The following is a 20,549-nucleotide window of genomic DNA, read 5'->3' on the forward strand; positions in this document are numbered from 1 at the left end:
GCCAAAACACAGTTCATGAAAGATCTTTTCTGACTGCAGCAAGTTCAATCCAGGTCTGATACTCTTAGGCCTTTTCTGGAGATCAGAATCACCTCAGAAGCTTTAAAAAACAATCTATAGGCCAGGGGCAGTGACTCACATCTGTAATTCCAGCACACCTGTAATTCCAACACTTTGTGGGGCCAAGGTAGGAGGATCACTTGAGCCCAGGGGTTCGAGACCAGTCTGGGTAACAGAGGGAGACTGCCCCCATCTCTAGAAAAGATTAAAAAATTAGCTGGGCATGGTGGCAACTGCCTGTGGTCCCAGCTATCAGAAAGCTGAGGTGGGAGGATCATCTGAGCCCAGAAGTTCAAGGCTGTAGTGAGCCAAGAGATTGCACCACTGCACTTCAGCCTGGGTGACAGACCAAGATCTTGTCTCAATCAATCAATTAAATCCATAATCAAGTCAAGGGGAAGGGAAATCATTGACCTGTGCTCAGAGTAGTCAGGGTCCTTCTGAGTAACATGGTGACAAGTGTAAACGACAGCATTCATTATATAAAAGTGTCACCCTTGTGGGTATAGGAATCATGACCTTTCTACAAGTGGAGCTTAGAGTTCATATGGCCCAGTATCCTCACTTCACAGATGAAGAACTGAAGTACAGTCATGTGCCATGGGACAATGTTTCAGTCAACAATGGACCACATACATAAGGATGGTCCCATGAGATTATGGTACTGTATTTTTACTGTGCCTTTTCCACATTTAAATATGTTTAGTTACACAAATACTTCCCATTTGTGTTACAGCTGCCTATAGTATTCAGTACAGTCACATGTTATTCAGGCTTGTAGCTAGTGTTACAGCTGCCTATAGTATTCAGTACAGTCACATGTTATTCAGGCTTGTAGCCTAGGAGCAATAGCCTATTCCTTATAGGCTAGGTGTGTAGTAGGCTACACCAGGGGTCCCCAACCCCCAGCCCGCAGATCAGTACTGTTCCATGGCCTGTTAGGAACCAGGCTGCACAGCAAGAGGTGAGCAGCAGGCAAATGAACATTACTCCGCCTCCTGTCAGATCACAGGCCGCATTCGATTCTCACAGGAGCACAAACCCTATTGTGAACTACGCATGCAAGGGATCTAGATTGTGCCCCTTATGAGAATCTAACGCCTGATGATCTGAGGTGGAACAGTTTTATCCCAAAACCATTCCCCCCTACCCCCAGTCTGTGGAAAAACTATCTTCCATGAAACCAGTCCCTGGTGCCAAAAAGATTGGGGACCGTTGGGCTATATCATCTTGGTTTGTATAAGTGCACTCTTGATATATATTCTTGATGTATTGATGTGCTGATGCTCACACAATGATGAAATCACCTAACAGAGGATTTCTCAGAATGTATCCTGGTCTCTAGGTGACATGTGACTATATCTTAGTGCTCAGTGACTCAGTGTCACACTGGTCTTTGGAGAAGCAATAAAATAATGACTAAACATATGGACTTTGGATTCTAGCAGACTTGAGATCAAACCCTAGCTCTCCCCAAATAATTGTGATATTCTGTGCGAGTTACTGAATCTTGCCAAGCCTTGTAACAGTTTGCTCATCATTGTAAGATAGGAATATTATACATATTTAAGCATTCTGCACAGGGCCTAGAATATTATAGGCACTCAAGAAATGATGGGAGCTATAAAATCATGGTAAAGGTGATGACGGTGTGTGTAGATCATGATAATGGAAAGACAAAGTCAAAAATCCAGGTTGCATAATATCTACCATAGCCCCCTTCCCACTACCCTACTTGGCTGGAATTCTGGTCTGGAATTGTACTGACCCAAAAGACATCTCTTAGAGCTGCATTGTCTGGGAGGATAGCCACTAACACATGTGGCTATTTAAAGTTAAATTAGTTAAAATTTTAGTTCTTCAATCACACTAATAACATTTCGAATCTTGAGTAGCCACTGAGGTTCGTAGCTACCAAACTGGACAGCACAGACACAGAACATTTTTCATCAGAGCAGAAAGTTTTATTGGACAGAAAGTTCTATTGGAAGCTACCCTCGTGGGCTTTTTCCCCTAGCTTCTTTATATTAATATTTTTGTTATTTCTTTCTCTCAAAATATGGTACTATTATTTTAAGCTAGAAGAGAAGGTTCTGCAGTCTCCTAACTCCACCTGTGAAGACACCGAAGCCCAGGGGGTGGAACAGATAGATACACAAGTCACACAGCTAGTTAATACCAGAGCTTGTCCAAACGTGCTTCTGACTCAATGCACGAATCATTCTATAGCAACACAGGAGGCCCAAGGAATCAGCTAAGCCTGTGTTTTCCTAAGTAGGGTTCTGATTGATCAGGGCTGGAGCACACATTTAACCCATTCTGTCATACTGCCAAATGCAGGGTGATGTGAGTCCAAGTGGTTTATTACAAGGGAACTAGAATATCATCTTCTCAAAGCCACCACCCAGTGGCAAAGACATTCTCAAATCCACCACCCAATGACAAGGACATTCTCAAAGCCACCACCCAATGGCAAGGACACCAAAGATGGCATGGGGGAAGCTCTGGACTGCTCAGCCTCTCCTTTACATTCCTTTCTGGTTTGGGTTGTGGAAAAAAGAGATTCTGCTTGGTGTTTTAGAATCGATCTGTTAAGTTTAAAATGTTCACTTGCAGAGAATTTTTGTAAGGATAAAGACTTTGAGATGTGTTTCTGACTCTTAGAATGTCTATATTGTTATTTTTCTTGGTTGGGTTAACTATGGTAAGTTCAAAGCCATGGTTGGTAAATTTTCACAAGGTTGATGAACAAATTCAACCTCCTGTGGCATAAGTCACACCTTTAAGTGAACAAAAACAATTCATTGTAACAAATATTTTCACAACTGTGGTTTCTGAGAGCAAATATCGAGTCTCAAGTTTACAACAAGTTCATAGTGTTTAGATGATAACTGTTAAAAGGAAAGGTTTTTGTCCTTTTTTTGTAAGCAAAAAGAAACAGAATCCATGTTGACACAACCGGAGAAACAGAGATATAACTTAAATGTTATAGGAACTGATACAAGTGTCACTTAGATTCAGCCACCAGTGTCAGAAAATGCAAATAGCTGGTGTTTAAACAAGATAGAAGTTTATCATACAGACATAGCCTGGAAGTAAAAAATCCAGGGCAGGTTTGGCCACTTAAGCAATGGTCAGAAGTCCAGGCACCACTTCTATCTTGTTGCTCTGCGTTTATCAACAAGTGGCTTCCACTGCATGGTCCAATTTGGCTGCTTGGGCACCAGCCATCATGTCCACAGTCTTGCTTATAGAGGGAAGACTAGAGAAGATTGGGCCTCTTCCCTTTGGGGCCCTTCCTGGAAGTCTCACAAGGAACCGCTGCTTAGACCTCATTGTAAGAACCAGTCTCCTAGGTGCAAAAGAGGCTAAAAAATATAATCTTCATGCTGGATGGTCATGAGCCCAACTAAAGATTCTGAGTTTCATTACTAAGGAAGAAGAGGAGAACACGTATAGAGGGAAAACCAGCAGCCTCTGCCACAGTATAAATATATTCGTTGTTAACTTTCTTTTATTTTTTTTTCCCCAAGACAGAGTCTCACTCTGTTGCCCAGGCTGGAGTGCAGTGGTGCAATCTCGGCTTACTGCAACCTCTGCCTCCCGGGTTCAAGCGATTCTCGTGCCTCAGCCTCCCGAGTACCGGGACTGCAGGCACACACCACCACACCCAGCTAATTTTTTGTATTTTTAGTGGAGATGGTGTTTCTCCATGTTGGCCAGGCTGGTCTCGAACTCCTAACCTCAGGTGACCAACCCATCTCAGCCTCCCAAGGTGCTGGGATTACAGGGATGAGCCACCATGCCCAACCCTTCTTTTTAACTTTCTATACAAAGGGTTATGGCTAACCTATAGTTTTACCTTCTTAGAAGGGTTTTTGTCAGTCCATTCTTTTTTTTTTTCTTGTTTCCAGTGGGATTGGATGTCAATCCATTCTTGATGTTTTTTTCCAAATACATTTCTGATTTTGTATTTTTCAACTGTAGTCTTATCTGAGGAAGAATAAAAATATTAGGAACTTACAGTTTTATTCCAGAAGTTGCAGGCCCTACCTGTCTGCTCCTCCCCCTGCCTCTCTCTCCAGCATTGCCTCCCACCAGTCCCTCCCCTTCCATTGCTCTGTCTCAGCCCCAGTCACAACAAGCTGAGGTCCAAAGCACCAGGCCCCAGGCTTCCTCTGGGCCTCTGTACACATGCTGTTAGCCTCTGCCTGGAAATGATATAGTGAATGGCTAATAGGCCTGGCTCTGAGCCCAGCTGCCTGCAGTATATCCTGGCACTGCTGCTTATAACTGTGTGTCCTTAGGCAAGTTAGATAACCTCTCTGTACCTCTATTTTATTATCTAATAATAGCACTTACTTTAGGGCTCTTGTCATTATCAAATGAGCTAACATCAGAAAAATGCTCAGAGCTTGCTTCACATATAACAAACCCTCAATAGTAGCTAAGTTTGTTGAGCATTTACTATGTGCTAAGCACCTTACTGACATTCTCTCCCTTAATCTTCACAACAATGCTGAGGTGTGGCCTTACAATTCCCCTGTTTCACATATGAGGAAACTGAGGCACAGAGATGGGGAGTAGTTTGCCCAAGGTCCCACAGCTAGCAAATGATGAAGCCTGAGCACAAACACCTTCAGAGTACATACCCTTACTACCACATCAGCACCAGATGTGAAGGTGTAGTGGGTTTCCTTTGTAAGGCTGTGTGCTGCCTTTTGCTAATTTTTATGATTTTTTTTTTTTTGGAGGCAGAAGCAGGCCCACATGGCCCCTAGGAGCCCACCCTGGCTTTTGCCTCTTGGCCCTGACCAGGCCAGTCCGTGCCCTTTTAGGCTTCTAGAGCCACCTCTCCCAGGATATGAAGCTGAACAGCCTCTGCTGCCTCCTGGATGTTTATTTTTTGTGCCCAAGCCTGCAAGGAGTGTTTTGCGGCAGCCTCACACAGAGTCTGTGGCTTCTCCACTTCTGAGGCTGTGGCTCCCCTCCCAGGGCCATTTATATCCTGGGCCCCATCATCATCCCACCCCATTTGAGATCAGGTTCCTGCCACAGAGGCCTCTGCCTTCCTTAACCAGGCTGGTCTGTGGCATAGGCAGCAGCTAGCGGAGAGAGGCACAGGCTGGCTGGCTGGTCCCCACGTGGTACGTGATGGACACTGAGCTTGCTGAGCATCCTGCAGTTCAGAGCTGGCACTCTCTAGACCTGATGGTCTCATCCTTTGGTCGGCATCAGAAAATACCTACAGAGAATAAGAGATAAGATGCAGATGCCAAGTGCAGCAGGCTAAATCACAAATAGCTCCAAAATGATCAAGTCCTAATGCGCAGAACTTGAAAATGCTACTTTATAAAGAAAAACCGTCTTTACCTATGTGATTCCATTAATGTTGACGTGCGATTCTCCTAGATTATCTGAGTGGGCCCTACCTACATCTCATCGCAAGTATCCTTATAAGAGAGAAGGATGCTTGACACAAAGAAGGAGAAAGTAATGCAAGACAGAGATAAAGACTGGAGTGACTAGCCACAAGCCAAGGAATGCTAGCTACCACCAAAAGCTGACAGGGGCAAGGAATGGACTCTCTCCTAGTTCTCCATGAGAGAGGGGAGGGCCGCAAACACCTTGATTTTGGACTTCTGGCCTCCAGAGCTGTGAGAGGCCAGAAGTCCAAAATATGGCCACCAGATTGTTGTTTCAAGCCACCAAATTTGTGGTCTTTTGCTACAGCAGCCATAGGAAACTAACACACCAAGCAAAGGGGCACAGACCTGGGAATATCCATTTTCACCAGCTCCCCAGGTGATCTGGAGACTCCCTGAAGATGGGGAACTAGATGGAGCATCCAGGCTGATGCTCCAGGAGGACCATGAATTCTTACAGTTTTGCTCACATCCTATTTAAATTGTGAGAGCCTGGAGCATGTTGAATGCCTAAATACCGATGGGAAACATACAGAGAGGAGATGGAGGTTGAAGTCATGGGACTGCAGGGAGATAAATGATTGAGCCAAGTCCCCAGGGAAGCAGAAGCAGGGAAGAGAAAAGGAATCCTTCTCTGGGATGGGAAGGGAAATGAAGGCTAGGGGATGTGTAGCTGTTTGCAGGCAGGGTCAAAGTTGTTGTTATTCATGTATCATTTTTGCTCGCTCTGCCTAGACCTGCCTGTCCTCAGTACTGTTTGCAGCCCACAGCCCTCTAAGTCACCTTTCTTAGGATGTGCAGCTGGAAAGCCAGAGATGCTTCCTTGGTCAGTCACGTGCGTCTGGGCACCATCCGTAGAAATCACCTCCTCACCTGTGCCCTTTGCCATTTGCCCCATTTCAGACAATTTATATAATCACTCATAAGTGGCACTGAACTTCACGCTGCAAAAGACTTGTACTTTGGTACAAAATGGCTTACTTTTCCCTAAAAGCACTGACTGTATCCATGAGGCCTCTGTTTCATGGTTCCCAAGTGGTGTATTGTGCATAATCAGTATGTGGGGAAGTCATCCTCCATGGGATCTAGCACCTGAGCTTCCTCCCTACCTCAGCCAATTGTGTATGATGGTGAGGGAGGCAGAATCAGCAGTAGAAAGAGAAGGCTATGTCCCTGCATGCAACTAAATCCCATTGCAGATGTGTGTCAGTCAGGTTTCTCCAGAGGAACAGAACCCATAGGATGTGTGTACATGTTGGCGGAAAGAAGGGGAGATTGGACGGATGGATGGATGGATGTGTGGGTGGATGAATGAATGGATGGGTGGCTGGGTGGATGAATCGATGGATGGATGGATGGATGATGGATGGATGGATGGATGGATGGATGGATGGATGGATGGATAGATGGAACAGATGGTGAGTGGACAGATAGACAGATTGATCAACACACACATATATTACTGGTTTTGTTTCTCTGGAGAGCCCTGGCTAATATGCTTTATATACACACACAGATTTAAGGAATTGGCTTACAAGATTGTGGATACTGGCAAGTTCAAAATCTGCAGGATAGGTCAGCAGGCTGGAGACCCAGAGAAGAGTTGAGGTTGCAGCTCAAGTTCAAATGTATTCGACTGGCAGAATTCCCTCTTCTGGGAAAAATCAGTTTTTTTCTCTTGACGCCTCCAACTGTTCGGATGAGGCCCACCCATGTTATGGATGATAATCTGCTTTACTCAAAGCCTACTGATTTAAAGGTTAATCTCATCTAAAAATTCAGAGTAATGTCCAGACTAGTTTGACTAAATATCTGGATAATGTGACCTAGCCAAGTAGATACATAAAATTAACATCACAAGGTGTCTTTCTCAAGTGTTTATATTCCCAGGATGATACTAAATACTGCTATGAATACAAAATAGTCTGCAGACAATGCTTGGTTCAGAACAAACTCCCCAAGACTGAAGGGCTTCACAGGGTTGTTGGAAGACTAAATGAGAATCCAGGTGGAGACAGAACCCACCTTTATGATAAAAACTGAAGCCTCCAGGCACTAGCTTTTCCCAGCCTCACTTGCAGCTTGGCAAAGGCTCATGAACCAGGCTCAGCCAATCTGATGCACCAGCTCAACTCCTTCTATTCCATTGTCTCCTGGACCTGTGACCCCTTTTTCTCCCCCACTTAAACACAATAACAAAATTCACCTTCCCTGGTTTCTGACTTGAGTCATGATTCTCTGTAGGTCATGGTTACTCAAAATATGTTCCATAGACCAGCAGCTGCATTACCACCTGGGAGCTCATTAGAAATGCAGAATCTCAACTGGGTGCAGTGGCTCATGCCTCTAATCCTAGCTCTTTGGGAGGCCAAGGCAGGTGGATGACCTGAAGTCAGGAGTTCGAGACCAGCCTGGCCAACATAGTGAAACCCTGTCTCTACTAAAAATACAAAATTAGCTGGGTGTGGTGGCACATGCCTGTGATCTCAGCTACTTGGGAGGCTGAGGCAGGAGAATTGCTTGAACCCAGGAGGCAGAGGTTGCAGTGAACCAAGATCACTGCACAACAGAGCGGGACTCCATCTATAAAAAAGAAAAAGAAAGAAAGAAAGAGAAAGAAAGAAATGCAGAATCTCAGGCTGTGCCCCAGACTCTCTGAATCAGAATCTGCATTTTAACAGGATCCCAGGTGATTCAAAGGTACAGAAACATTTAAGAAGCACTGACCTAGAACACTACCTTGGCTCCTCCCACTCCAGGCCATCTGCAGAAACGACCCTTGTGGGCAGTTGGACCATGCCTCGCACAGTAGGGCTGTCACTATAGTAACCAGCTGTGGCCACCTCTTACCTCTACCATCTTCCCAGCTTTGGTGCCCACAGATGCAGTGATGTTACAATGAGCATTGCTATAGAAACCAGCACTGGATATGGTCTACTATCAATTTAGCTGCTTTTCCTTCACTCTCTGTGTCTCTGGAATTATGAGCTTCCTAAACCACAAATATTGAAATTCCTTTCCAGTCTAAGAAACACTCAACAAATAACAAAGATGAAAATCAGGGCCACACAGTTTACAAATGGAAGGCTATAGCATCTGCAGAGGTTTGCATCTATTTGAAAAGAAAAGGCAGGAACATCCCTCTATGTCGCTCTGTGTAGCAAGGCCTTTTCCTGCACCTGGCAGGGAGAAGATGAGTGATGCTAAAAACAATGTTGGTGATGATGATAATAACAGCGCCCGTTTATTGAGCACTTTCTCGGTACCAGGCGCCATGCTAAGTACATCATCCCATTCAATTCTTCCAATAACCCTGTTTATTTGTTCCCTGTGACTGCTGTAAAAAATTACCACACACGGATGCTTAAAACAACACAAAATTCTTCTCTTAACAGTTCTGGCAGCCAGAAGTCTAAAATCAGCCTCACTGGGCTAAAGTCAAGGTGTAGCCAGGGTTGGTTCTTCCTAGAGGCTCTGGGAAAGAATCTATTTCCTTGTCTTTTCCAGCTTCTAGAGACTGCCTGCATTACCTAGCTCATGGCCCCTTCCTCTCATTACTCCAACCTCTTCTACTGCTTCTTTTCCTTTTTCCTTTGACCTTCTTGCCTTCCTTTGATAAAGACCCTTGTTATTGCATTTAGGGCCCACCTGGAGGCGCCTGAACTTAATCACACGTGCAAGGTCCATTTAGCCAGTTAAGGCAGCTTTCACAGGTTCTAGGGATTAGGATGTGGACATCTTTGGTTAGGGGTGGGAGGCATTCTTCAGCCAACCACACCCTCTGAGGTGGGTGCTATTATTATCCCTGTTTTCTCAATGAGAGAACTGAGGCATGACACTTGAAATATCTTGTTCAAGCTCCCACTGCTAGAAGGTAGAGCTGGAATCCAGTTCCAATCAGTCTCTCTCCAAAGCCCGTGCTCCTAACCACAGCACTGTACAATCTTCAAATGGCTTTGACCCCATCCCCGACTGCACTAGGTTGAAGGAAACAAACCAAACACCATCAGCTTTCTAAAGAGTTTGAGCTTCCAGTTGAAGCCCCTCTACTGAAGACTGAAACCTCAAAATAGGATTTCTTGGTTTGGGGTACTGACCTAGAACACTACCTTGGCTCCTCCCACTCCAGGCCAAGTTTTCTTCAAAATGTCCAACCTCAAGTATATTAGTTTGCTGGGGCTGCCATAACAAAATGCCATGGACTAGGTGGCTTAAACAACAGAAATTGATTTTCTCCCCATTCTGGAGGCTGGAAGCCCCAGATCAAGCTGCTGGCAGGGTTGTCTTCCTCCAAGGCCGCTCTTCTTGGCGTGCATGGCCACCCTCTTGCCCCACTGTGCACACACAACCCTGGTGTCTCTCATGTCCTGATTTCCTCTCTTCTAAGGACATCAGTCAGACTGGATTAGGGCCACTCTAATGGCCTCATTTTAACTTCATTACCTCTTCAAAGGCTCTCTCTCCAAATACAGGCATATGCTGAGTACTGGGGGTTAGGGCTGCAACATAGGAATTTGAGGGAACACAGTTCAGCCCATAACAACAGGTAGTTTCTCTGAACCCTGGAACAAGGCAGTTTAGCATGTGAGATGAATTCCTGAGCCCATGGATGTCCTCACTCCTAGGTTCCATACCTACTCCGCACTCTTTACCACGTCTCCAACCTCACCCTCAGCAACTCTTTCGATACCTTTTAGTCTACTACCTCTGGATATGCCTGTGGCTCAAGCATCCAACCATGACCTCTTTGTGGGAGGGTCCTATCTTCTGATCTCCCCAAAACTTTCTGTCCCTATCACTAGAACCTTCATGGTCTTCTCCCCATCTTCCCTAGTCTACACACTAGGTACTTCCTAAGGCCCCAGCAACTGGCTTTTCCAATAGAATTGAAGAATATTAGCATTGGAAAGAACTGAACAGGCTAATGGTAGCCGCCTCTGACCTACCATCTGCATTTGTAAGTAAAGTTGTATTGGAACCCAGCCAAGCTCCTTCATTTGTGTATCATCTGTGGCTGTTCTCACTGCAATGTCAGAGTTGAGTAGTAGCAACAGAGACTGACCTTATGGCCCACAAAGCCTAACATACTTACTAGTTAGCCTTTTACAGAAAAGGTTTGCTGAGCCCTGAAATAGATCATCTGATGCAAACCCACCCCACTTTACAGGTGAAGACACTGAAGGCCAAAACGTTGATGGGCCAGAGGAGCCCTCCAGTGAGTTACGGGCAGATCTGGGGCTGGGATTCAGTTCTGCAAAATCCCAAACCAGGCCTTCCCCACATCCTGTAACATTCTTTCTAGTACCCAGACTCCCCAGCCAAACTCCTTTTCCATCCTGGGTGGTCAGCCTCATCACCAGCTCTCTCTTCACCATTTCAGAGAAAGGCCATGTCCGTGTATGTTCTCCATCTCCTACTTGAATCTGGGCTTAACAACCTTCCTGAGCTGACGTGCTGGCTTGACTCTGCAGGAAGCCCATCAAGGCTTTCTCTTTCCTTCCAGAGCCTCTAGTCGCACCCTATATACCTCTCCTAACACCACAGTGAAGATGTAGATGGCCACTGTCCTGTTTGAGTGGACCATCTCCCTCCTCTGCTCATCTCAGGCCACCCGGTTGGGGATTAACAAACCTGGCTTGCTGCAGAATTTCCAGGGGAGCTTATTTAGAATGCAGATGCCCAGGCCCTACCCCAAGACCTATGGGAGCCAAACTCTGGATGTAAATTCATGGCTGTTGCCATTTTAACAAGTTCTTCATGTGCTTCTGATATTCAACAAAGTCTAAGAACCACTTCACTAAACCATGAGCTCCTCAAGCTTCTTTTGGGTTTTAGTCACTGCAAACAACTTCAGAATAAAGGAGACAACCAGTGGAACATTGTTCTCTTAAAAAAAAAAAGTATAAAGAGAATGCAAGATTTTTTCTTCGGCATTCTCCACCCTCTCCTTGACTCAGGGCCCTCGAATTCTTTCCCATCTCCAATTCCTCCAAAGAAAACATACAAATAATGCTATTTTTTCCCCTCTCAGTAGACAAGATAAGAAGATTTTTAAATGAGTTACTGGCAAAGAATTCATGAGCTTATATACTATTAAGGTCAGAGTGACAAGAAGAAGGCAATGTTGAAAGGAGAGAATAGGTACATAGAAAATTCCAGGAGAGGCTGGAATCCTGAGGTTCAAGGTGTCTTATTCTGGAGCTTGCCAGCTGTCTTGGTAAAGGTGTTATTTTTGAAGGCAGCAGAGCCTTTTTCTTTTCTTTTTTCTTTTTTTTTTTTTTTTTTGCGATTCTTTGGCATTCACCAGGCATTGGCTGTGTGCCCTGGGCCTCGCTTGGCATCTAACATGAAAGGCAGCAGCCCAAGGGCAGTTCTGTGATGGAGATGCAGCCCCCCAGGGACTCAGGGTTGTGGACTGTGCTCTGGGGCCACTGAGCAAAGGAATGATGAGGGGAGGCGCCTCTGAAACTTAACCCAGAGAGGAGTTCTCTGAGCATTTGGGGCTGGTTTCCAACAATAATGGAGACACTGTGACAAAAATAAGTTCTGCTCACCTGAGACAGTAGAATCCAATTCAATTTCAAGTCAGCGTGTGTTTATTGAGTGCCTGATTCAGTTTAGGTGATGGAGAGAATGGGAGAATGAGGGAGACAGCCTAAGAAGCAGGCTGATTCAGGCAGAAAATCCTTGGGACTCTGCCCCACAGATAGGTCCACAGGTCCAGAAACTCAATTTTATCAGTTTCACCCAGTAAGAAATTGGTAAATCTTAGTCTGTGTCATGAGCAAATATTTATTAAGTGCCTACAGTGTGCCAGGCACCATCCTGGGGCTGCAGCAGGAGCCGTGATCCAAGAAGTCCCCATTCCCTGCCCTGGTGGACTTTACATTCTAATGGGGCATTTGCAGAGGCAGTGGGTAAGGCCAGAGGAGTCCTCTGGGGTGAGGCCCACAATGCGAGGGATTCAAGTGGGGTAAAGTCAGGAGGAACGTCTAGGGAGAAATGGGATTTAGCCTGTGGTTTGAAGGTTAAGAGGGATGTGGATTTTTAAAGGGCTTGAAGCCTTGCAGACAGGAGGCTCAGCTGCATGAACAGGAATGAGCCCATTGCATGCCAGCAAGAGTCCATGACCTGATCAGCTCCCCTGGGGTGACAGGTGCATGCTGGGTAACAGAGTGCATGCTACGAAGTTGGACAAGAGAATGTCAATATCACATGGGGTTTCTCTACACATGCTATGTAGTCAAGTAACTTGGGTCTGACTCCCAGCTCTTGCTAGTCTTGTGGTCCAGGGCATGATACCTAACCTGGATCAACATCATTCTCCTGATCAATGAAATGGGCATAATCATAACTAGCACAGAGGTTGGTCCTAGGCATTCAGATGAGACCATGAATGAATGTAAATGGCTGAGCTGCTGAATATTATTAACATTGGATAAATAGATCTGACTATAGGACAACTGGCACCTGCCACCAAAAACTTTCTGGGAAGCTCATGACATCTGCATTTCTCAAGGGGGCTGGCTGACTTATAACCCCATCTACCTGTCATCCTCTTCTCAATGCCATGGTGGCCATGCTGGACTGAATGGCAGCCCCAGGGCCGGGGGAGGCAAGAGACATGCCAAGAACATATTTGCATGACCTAGCCTCCTTCAGTTTTGCACCCAGGGAACCCCACTGGCTTCATGCTAGTCTGACCTCTGCTGAATGGCAGGAAACCTTTTGCATCTACATAGTGCATTTCTCAAAGTGTGGTCCTTGGCCCACCTAAATCAGAATCCCAGGGGCTGCCTATCAAAATTATCTTCTTGGACTCTAACACAATCACCATCTCTGGATATAGAGCCAGATGATTCCCAGGCCCTCTCACGATGACTTTAGAGCAGAGGTTCTTTGAGAATGTGGTCCTCAGACCAGTAGCATCCATATCAGGAACCGGTTAGGAATGCATTTCCTGGGTACCTCCCCTGATCTATGGAATCAGAAACTCTGGGAATGAGATCCAGCAGTCTGTATTTTAACAAACCCTCCAGATAATTCTGATGCACATTAAATTCACATGGGGAGGTTTTAAAAACTGCCTGTATCCAGCTGCACCCTATACCAATTAAATCAGAATCCCTGGGACAGGACTCAAGTGTCATTATTTTTTCAAAATCTTCTCCAGTAATCCTAATGTGAGGACAGAGTTTATCATCACTGGAAGAAATAGGAAGATGGCACAAATACGTTGCACTTAGAAAGTTGCCCTTCAGTTGTAGGCATTGTCTCAATGCGTGCAACAAGCTTGCAACAGCCTACCATGATCCCATTAGCAGGCAGGGAACTTGAGGCTCTCAGAGTTTCAGGGGTGTGACCAAGGTCCAAAGGGCCTCGAATTGTGGGCCCCACTGGGTGGCTGCCCAGCCTGGCTGGGTCTGGGGGAAGGCTGCCGGTTAACCTGGCTCTCTTTAGAGAGCCTTTTCTAGGTGCCAAAGCCTTTTGGCAGCATGTTGCCTGGGCAGAGCTGAAGCCTGAAAGAGCTCCAGAAAGACGACAGGGACGAGGCTGCAGATGGGAAGGGAGTGCTAGCGGCCACCTTAGGCTTGGGTCCACAATCAGGGAGCCCCAAATAGAAATAACACGGGGCGCTGATTGGTTTTCCGCCGCTCCAGACCCTGCGCTTGGTGCTTCAAGTGACTCATCCTTATGTTCACATGATCGCCGAGAGGGATAATATTCCCAGATCAGTTACCTCCTAGCCTTTCCTAGTCCCATTATCCCCAGGCTACAGATGAGGAAACTGAGGCCCAAGGATTCCAGAGAGCCTGCCCCGGGGTCACCGGTGCGGTCCGGATGTCTCCAAAGGCTCTCCCACTACTCTGGAATTCAGAGGCAGGGTCTCCAGGGAAAGCGGGGTGTGGGCTGGGGAGTCGGGAGATGGGGGGATCCCCGCGAGCAGGGGGTGGGGCCAAGCCGGCAGCCCCTGCCTCCGGGGAGGCCCTAACGCGCGTCTCCGGGTCCCTCCTCCCACCGCAGGCCCTTCCTCGTGCTGCCGCCGCTGATGGAGTGGATCCGGGTGGCCGTGGCGCACGCCGGCCACCGCCGCAGCTTCTCCATGGACAGCGACGACGTCCGCCAGGCGGCCCGGCTGCTGCTGCCCGGCGTGGACTGCGAGCCGCGCCAGCTCAGGTAGGCGCGGGGGCGGGCGGGGGGCGGCGGGGGAGGGAGGGCTCCGGCCTCGCAGCCTCCACCCCTCCAATCAGAGCCCCGCTGGGCGGCCTGAGCCCCGCACACCTCGGCGGCGCTGGGGTGGAGGCTCCCTGGTTGAAGTGGCAGACGCGGGCTGAACAATAAGCAGGTCCCTGGAGTTGCAGGGCTGAAAGAATGCGGCGAGGCCCGTGGAGGACGGTACGATTCTTAGATTACAGATGTCGGTGTGGTTTCTCTCTGGCTATTCTCTCTGCGCCTAGCTTCTCCCTCTCTTTCTCTCTCCTCTCCCAGTAAAATCCGGTCTTCCTGTAGTTTTTTAACCAAACCTTACAGAGGGAAATTTCTGGCTGGGTCAGAGAGCGCCTCTGCGTTTTCACTTGCGTGAGGATGGAGTGGTCTTCTCTGCATTCCTCAGGCCTGTATCCAGGGCTCTCCTCTGTCAAGGTGGGAATTACCCATGGGCCACTCAGGAGCCCCCATGCGTGGGTGCTCATTTTGAGCCAAAGCAAGAGAAATAAAAGAACTCACTCAGGTGAGTCATAATCTGGCTTTAAATGCAAAAAAACACAGAAACCCAGTGGGGCGTGTGTGTGTGTGTGTGTGTGCGCGCGCGTGCGTGCGCGTGCACGCGCACGCGCACGCACACACCTAAGAGCATGCACTTTCCTGACTCCCCCCACTCCCAGCTGTTTCCCAGGTGTCATTGTCATCATTTTCAAATCCCTTCCTACCCACTTGATGGGAAACTGCCTTTCCTCCACAGTTCATCCAACCAGGCCAAGGGCAGAGATTTCTGCCCTTTCAGATCTGACTGGGGTTCTGCAAGGAAATGGAGGGTTTGTGGTATGCAACAGCCCCCTGAAGGCCCAGAGCTGTCCCTCAGCCCAAGAACATGCAGAGAGCGAGTCAAAGTCATAACTGCTAGCATTTATTGGATGTTTACCACATGCCGAGCACTGTTCTAAGTGCTTTACACAGATGAATATTTCCCAAACAGTGTGAAGTAGGTACTGTGATTATGCTCACTTCAAAGGTAAGGAAAATGAGGCACAGATAGGTTCAATACCATGCTCAAAGTCACAGGAGCAGTAAATAATAGAGTCAGGATATGAATTCAGGCAGTCCAGAGCCCTGGGATCATAGTTCTAACCACTGACCTTTCCTGCCTTCAGATTTTTGTCTGGGCATTTTCTGGCTGTGCCACCATGCCTTGTACCTTGTCACTTACAATAACAGCCCATCTCAGGGAGAGGCGAGGGAATGGTCATTCACTGAGCACCTACCATGTGCCGGTTATCAATTGCAACAAAAGATTTCTCTCCTTTAATCCCCGAAGCGGCATCATGAGGTTGGCATAATCTTCCCATTTTACAGATTGGGAACCATTGGTGGAGCAGCTTGTAGGTAGAAATGCCAAGGAAGAAATTCTTGTGGTCCTATTCTAAGTCCAGCCTCTGCCACCGGACTGTGCTGCCTCCCGTTTTCAGGGGTGGGCGGGGCACATTCTGCGTGCAGGCTCACTCCCACCACTCCTGCTCATTGCCCCCATCTCCAACCTGGATGTCTTGGCAGCTCCTGCTCTCCTTTTGCAGGAAGCCCGGGACTGCTGGGTGACAGGGAAGGTTAGATGTTTTCTTAATGCTAACTGACAAAGCGTTCCTTGTTTGTCATACCTTCAGGAGACCCTACAGCTTAAAAGTTAGGAGCCTGGGCTCCAGGGTCCCATTGCCTGGGTCCAGATCTCACCACCAGAGTTAATCAACTGTGCAAACTTGGGCAAGCTAGTTAACATCTCTGGACCTTAGTTTTCCCATGAGTAATGTGGAAATATGAATAGCAGCTCTGCTTAGAAGTTGGTGTGAGCACAAAGTAGGATAATGAACGTGCAGTATCCATTCAAACAATGCCTGAAAGGAAATAAGTGCCTATAAAGCGGTCATTTTTAACTAAAGTCCCCGAGCCTCTGCTACCACTGAAATAATAAGGAGGCTCCTACTTAGGTATTATTCTATAATTTTGGAAGGCCTTTAATACTTTCTCATAAGAGCCTCAAAACAAACATTGGTATCCAGGAAAAGCAGTGCTGCCCCATTTTACAGAGATGGAAATCAAGGCTTAGTGACATTAGGTAACTTTGCCAACATCACACAGATGGTAAGTGACAGAGTTGGGAGCCAGATATCACACCCAGAGACCCACTGATACAACCATGTGTCATTTTTCTGCTCTCTCACCCTAGACCTAGACAAGCCCTCTCAGAGGACACTATCTTCTGGATGGCTCTGTCCCTTTTCACAATTTTGCAGACTGAACATGAGCCTCAGGGGCCACTGTCCATCTCTGCGCCCCTCTCTCAGCACAGAGCTCTTTCTGCATGGTCTAGCGACCAAGTGTGTGTCATTCTGACAGTCACACCAAGGATTTCAATTTCAGCATCTGTCCAGTTTGAAGCCTCAGCCCTGGCATTCAGGATGTGAATGTGATGTGCACGCAGGCCAGAATGCACAGAGGAGCAGAGGAAGTCGGTTCCTCTGAGTCCCTGGGCTCTTTTTAATCATTTATCTCTTCATTCTTGACTCATTTGTCTCCTGAATGATGATTTGTGTACAGAAAATATACTAATTGATTGTTCGAGATAAATTTTCATTTGATTTGGAAATCATCTTCAAAGAGAAAACTGAAATATTCAGTTAGCTTACCTAAATAGTAAGTGAAGGATTTACAAGTTCTATTAGCTACAAAAAATTCAGGACATGAAAGGATAAACCATTTCTTTTAAAAAGAATACTTATTTTTCAGACTGGTCAACATACAGATACATCTACACGTATATTTTCTAATCTCATTTAATGTGACATGAAGTAGGAATTACTGTCTCCATTTTGCAGGTAACAGGATCAAAGAAGTTTTGTTCATTCAAGACACCCGAGCGATAGATACCAGGGACCCACCCTGTTCCTTACACTTACAGTCCGTGTGGTGTGTACATAGCTGTCCCCAACAACTGTGCAAGACAGCCTTTATTATCCCATTTTACAGATGAGAAGGCTGAGGCCCACTGAGGTTATGGGACTTATCCAAGGTCACACAGCTGCTGTGAGGCAGAGCAGGTCTAGAATGGAGGACTTGGCAAATAATGTAAAAATACAGTCTCCTTGCCTCTCTGCCCTCCCAGACATTCATTTTAGAAGTTGCTGGGTGGGCTTCTAGTTCTGAGTCGGTCAGAGCTGAGCTCCTTCTTTCTAAATAAACAGCCCTAGAAAGGGGAAGGCAGTTTGGTGTTCTAACAAATGCAGGAACTTGGGACATGGTGTTGGTGGCTGGAGTGTCAGTGACTATTAGCACATATAATTACCTACCAGCTGGCCGAGGGTTCCTGGTGGGAGGCAGCCTGGATACCAGCCGGGACAGAGAGACCAGAGTCAAGGATTCCCAGGTCTGATGCTGGCACTGCCATTGATTTTCAGAGTGACCTTGATCAAAAGCTGCCAGAGCTCTGCTTTTGTCTTTATGCAGCTATGGAAAGGTCTCACCATGGTGATCAGGTTTATTCAAAAAGGAATTCCATTCCATGAGGCTGCGTTTCTAAGCTCACAGTGGTGACCCATTTATTCTTCCTTAATTAAAGTATCAGATAATACAAACCTGGTGAATTCTCCCTTTTTTTTTTTTTCCTGTTCTTTGGAAGGTGAAGGAGTGGGGAGGGCAGTGGAAGGGAAGAAAAGAGCAATTAATATATTCGACAGGGTTTCTTATGTGTTCTTAATTACTGGTTTTGAAACACTTCAGAAATATACAGAGTAAATACTGTCATTTTCCTCATACAAGAGGCCGTTTTTCTGTTCTGGAGTGAAGGCTGTGTTAAAATAAAGTGGTCAGGGGTGTTCTTAAGTCCTCTCTTAGCTGATAAATGGTACCTATCAACAGGATTTGGGGGCTGTTTGAACCACGAGTTTATTCCAGAAAATGGTGACTCTTTTTGCAAGTGTTTCTGTAGTGTGAACCAGATTTTGAGCTGTTCCAGAATGGGAAAGTTTAGGGGTGGTAAGCTGCAAAGAGTATTAGAATGGGACTCAGGAGGCCTGAGTCATTACATTCTTGCCTTCACTCTATTTATTGAGCACCAACTAAGTGCCAATCCCCATACAGATGCTCTCATCTAGGTCTGCTGCTTTCTAGCAGGTGACCTTGGGCAAGTCCCCTCCCCCATCTCACAGGGCTTGGTTCATCCTCTGTAAAGATGGTAGTAACAGCTGCCTTGTGGGCTGGGGAAACTTGGCGGGGGTCAGGGATGAATCTAACGAATTGCACCACTCTATGACCTGCTACTTTCAACCCTTCCCAGGTCCCCTGGGCACCTTTTGAGGCTGACAGGTTTTATTATTTGTCTGGTGTGGGCCAAACTGGATTATAGGTGAAGGCTGGGCCTCAACAGCACTTTTCCTAAAATACAACTCTATAATGACAGCTGGAAGTTCAGGTTCATTTACCAAAGATGAATGGGGTGCTGAGGCCTGCCCGACCCACACAGCACATCCTCTGTGGCCATTTGAGAACAAGATCGTCCAGATAAGGAGAATTCCAACCCTTGGTGTCAAAAGTTACTATCCATTCCCTCCTGAGATCTGTATGGTACCTGATCTTTTTCTGGGGTCAGGATACATGGAGTGCTCAGGACTTAAATGTCACTGAGGTGATGCAGATGGTAAACAATAGCAGACAAATGAGCAAGATTATTTCATAGAGCATGAGTGCCACAGAGAAAGCAAAACAGGGTGTAGGGGTAGAGAGGAAGTGAGAAGGGAGGGACAAGTCCATCAGGTGTTCGGAGAGCTCCTCAGGACCTTGCAGGGGCAGGGACAGGGTCATGCTCCTGCTTTAAAGAAAGGCTTGGTATCTTATGGGGCAAGGGGCTTATGGCTTTCCATAAGCCAACTAGAGCTGCATCTGCACCGGCCATTTCCCCCAGTCATGTCCACACATTGACCCCTGAATTCAGACCTCGGGCCTCCCCCATCTTTCCCTCCACAGGTCACTTGCAGAGGCTGAGCACCTGGGCCCAGTGCGTGGCTCTGTGAGGCCTTGGAAAGCTCCCCAGCCTCTCACAGAGTCAGAAACTTCTCTCTCCTCTCTCCTTGAATGCCCTTGTCCTTCACTGGCCCTGAACAAATCCTGCAACTCCCCACAGACTCTCCGGCTGGGCTGCCAACCCCTTCTTCACCTCCAGCAGACATCACACTCCATGCCACGGCCCTGTGGTGACCCATTTGGAGCCGCTGCCTCCCCCGAACTGATGTCAATGCATTAGCACCTCCCAGAAAACAGAGGAACTGCCCTCTCCCTGATCCCTGGGGAGCTGCTTTGGGGCTCAGCTGTCCTCACTTAACAGAGGAGTCAGAGACAGGCCGCGGAGCCTGCTCAAGAAGCCAGGCTAGTACCTTGCACTCAGCAAACATGTGTGGAGCACCTGCTGTGTGCTTGCCTGCTCTGTGCTTGGCTAGGTGGGAGGTGGGCAGAGAGATCCACACGTAATTACAGAAGAATGTGGTGACTGCTCTAGAGAGGTCAGTAGAGATCTAGGTTTGAGGGAGCAAGAAATGACCTCCCTGCCGAGGTGCCATTTGATTGAAATCCTGAAGAATAAACAAATGTATCAGGTGGAGAAGGTGAAAATGGGGAAGAAGGGGAAAAGGCATTAGAGAAATAAGTCCACACAGAGGAAACCACATATGCAAAGGCCTCAAGGTGGGAAACTGTTGGAAGAAACACAAGGAATTCAGAGAGAGGGAGCATAGGGCTCAATAAACGGGAGCACCCACTGTGGGCTGGGCCCTGCACCAGGCTTTGGATACAGAGCTGAAGGCA

The 20,549-nt window shown here is 47.0% G+C and overlaps 1 protein-coding gene across 3 annotated transcripts in view; it reads left to right on the plus strand.

Moving 5' to 3' along the window:
* The window catches only part of ABTB3 (ankyrin repeat and BTB domain containing 3), a 341,236-nt gene that overhangs the window by 248,219 nt on the left and 72,468 nt on the right, over positions 1-20,549 (plus strand). For 2 of the 3 annotated variants that reach the window (XM_004053822.5, XM_019039447.4), the window contains exon 4: positions 14,511-14,663. In XM_004053822.5, the coding sequence (XP_004053870.1) occupies positions 14,511-14,663 (153 nt within the window). Of the gene's footprint in view, positions 1-14,089; positions 14,367-14,510; positions 14,664-20,549 lie in introns of those variants that run through there. The other variant, XM_055358956.2, reaches the window with a different exon arrangement.

This window comes from Gorilla gorilla, chromosome 10 (assembly GCF_029281585.2).
Source record: "Gorilla gorilla gorilla isolate KB3781 chromosome 10, NHGRI_mGorGor1-v2.1_pri, whole genome shotgun sequence".
Lineage (NCBI taxonomy): Eukaryota > Metazoa > Chordata > Mammalia > Primates > Hominidae > Gorilla > Gorilla gorilla.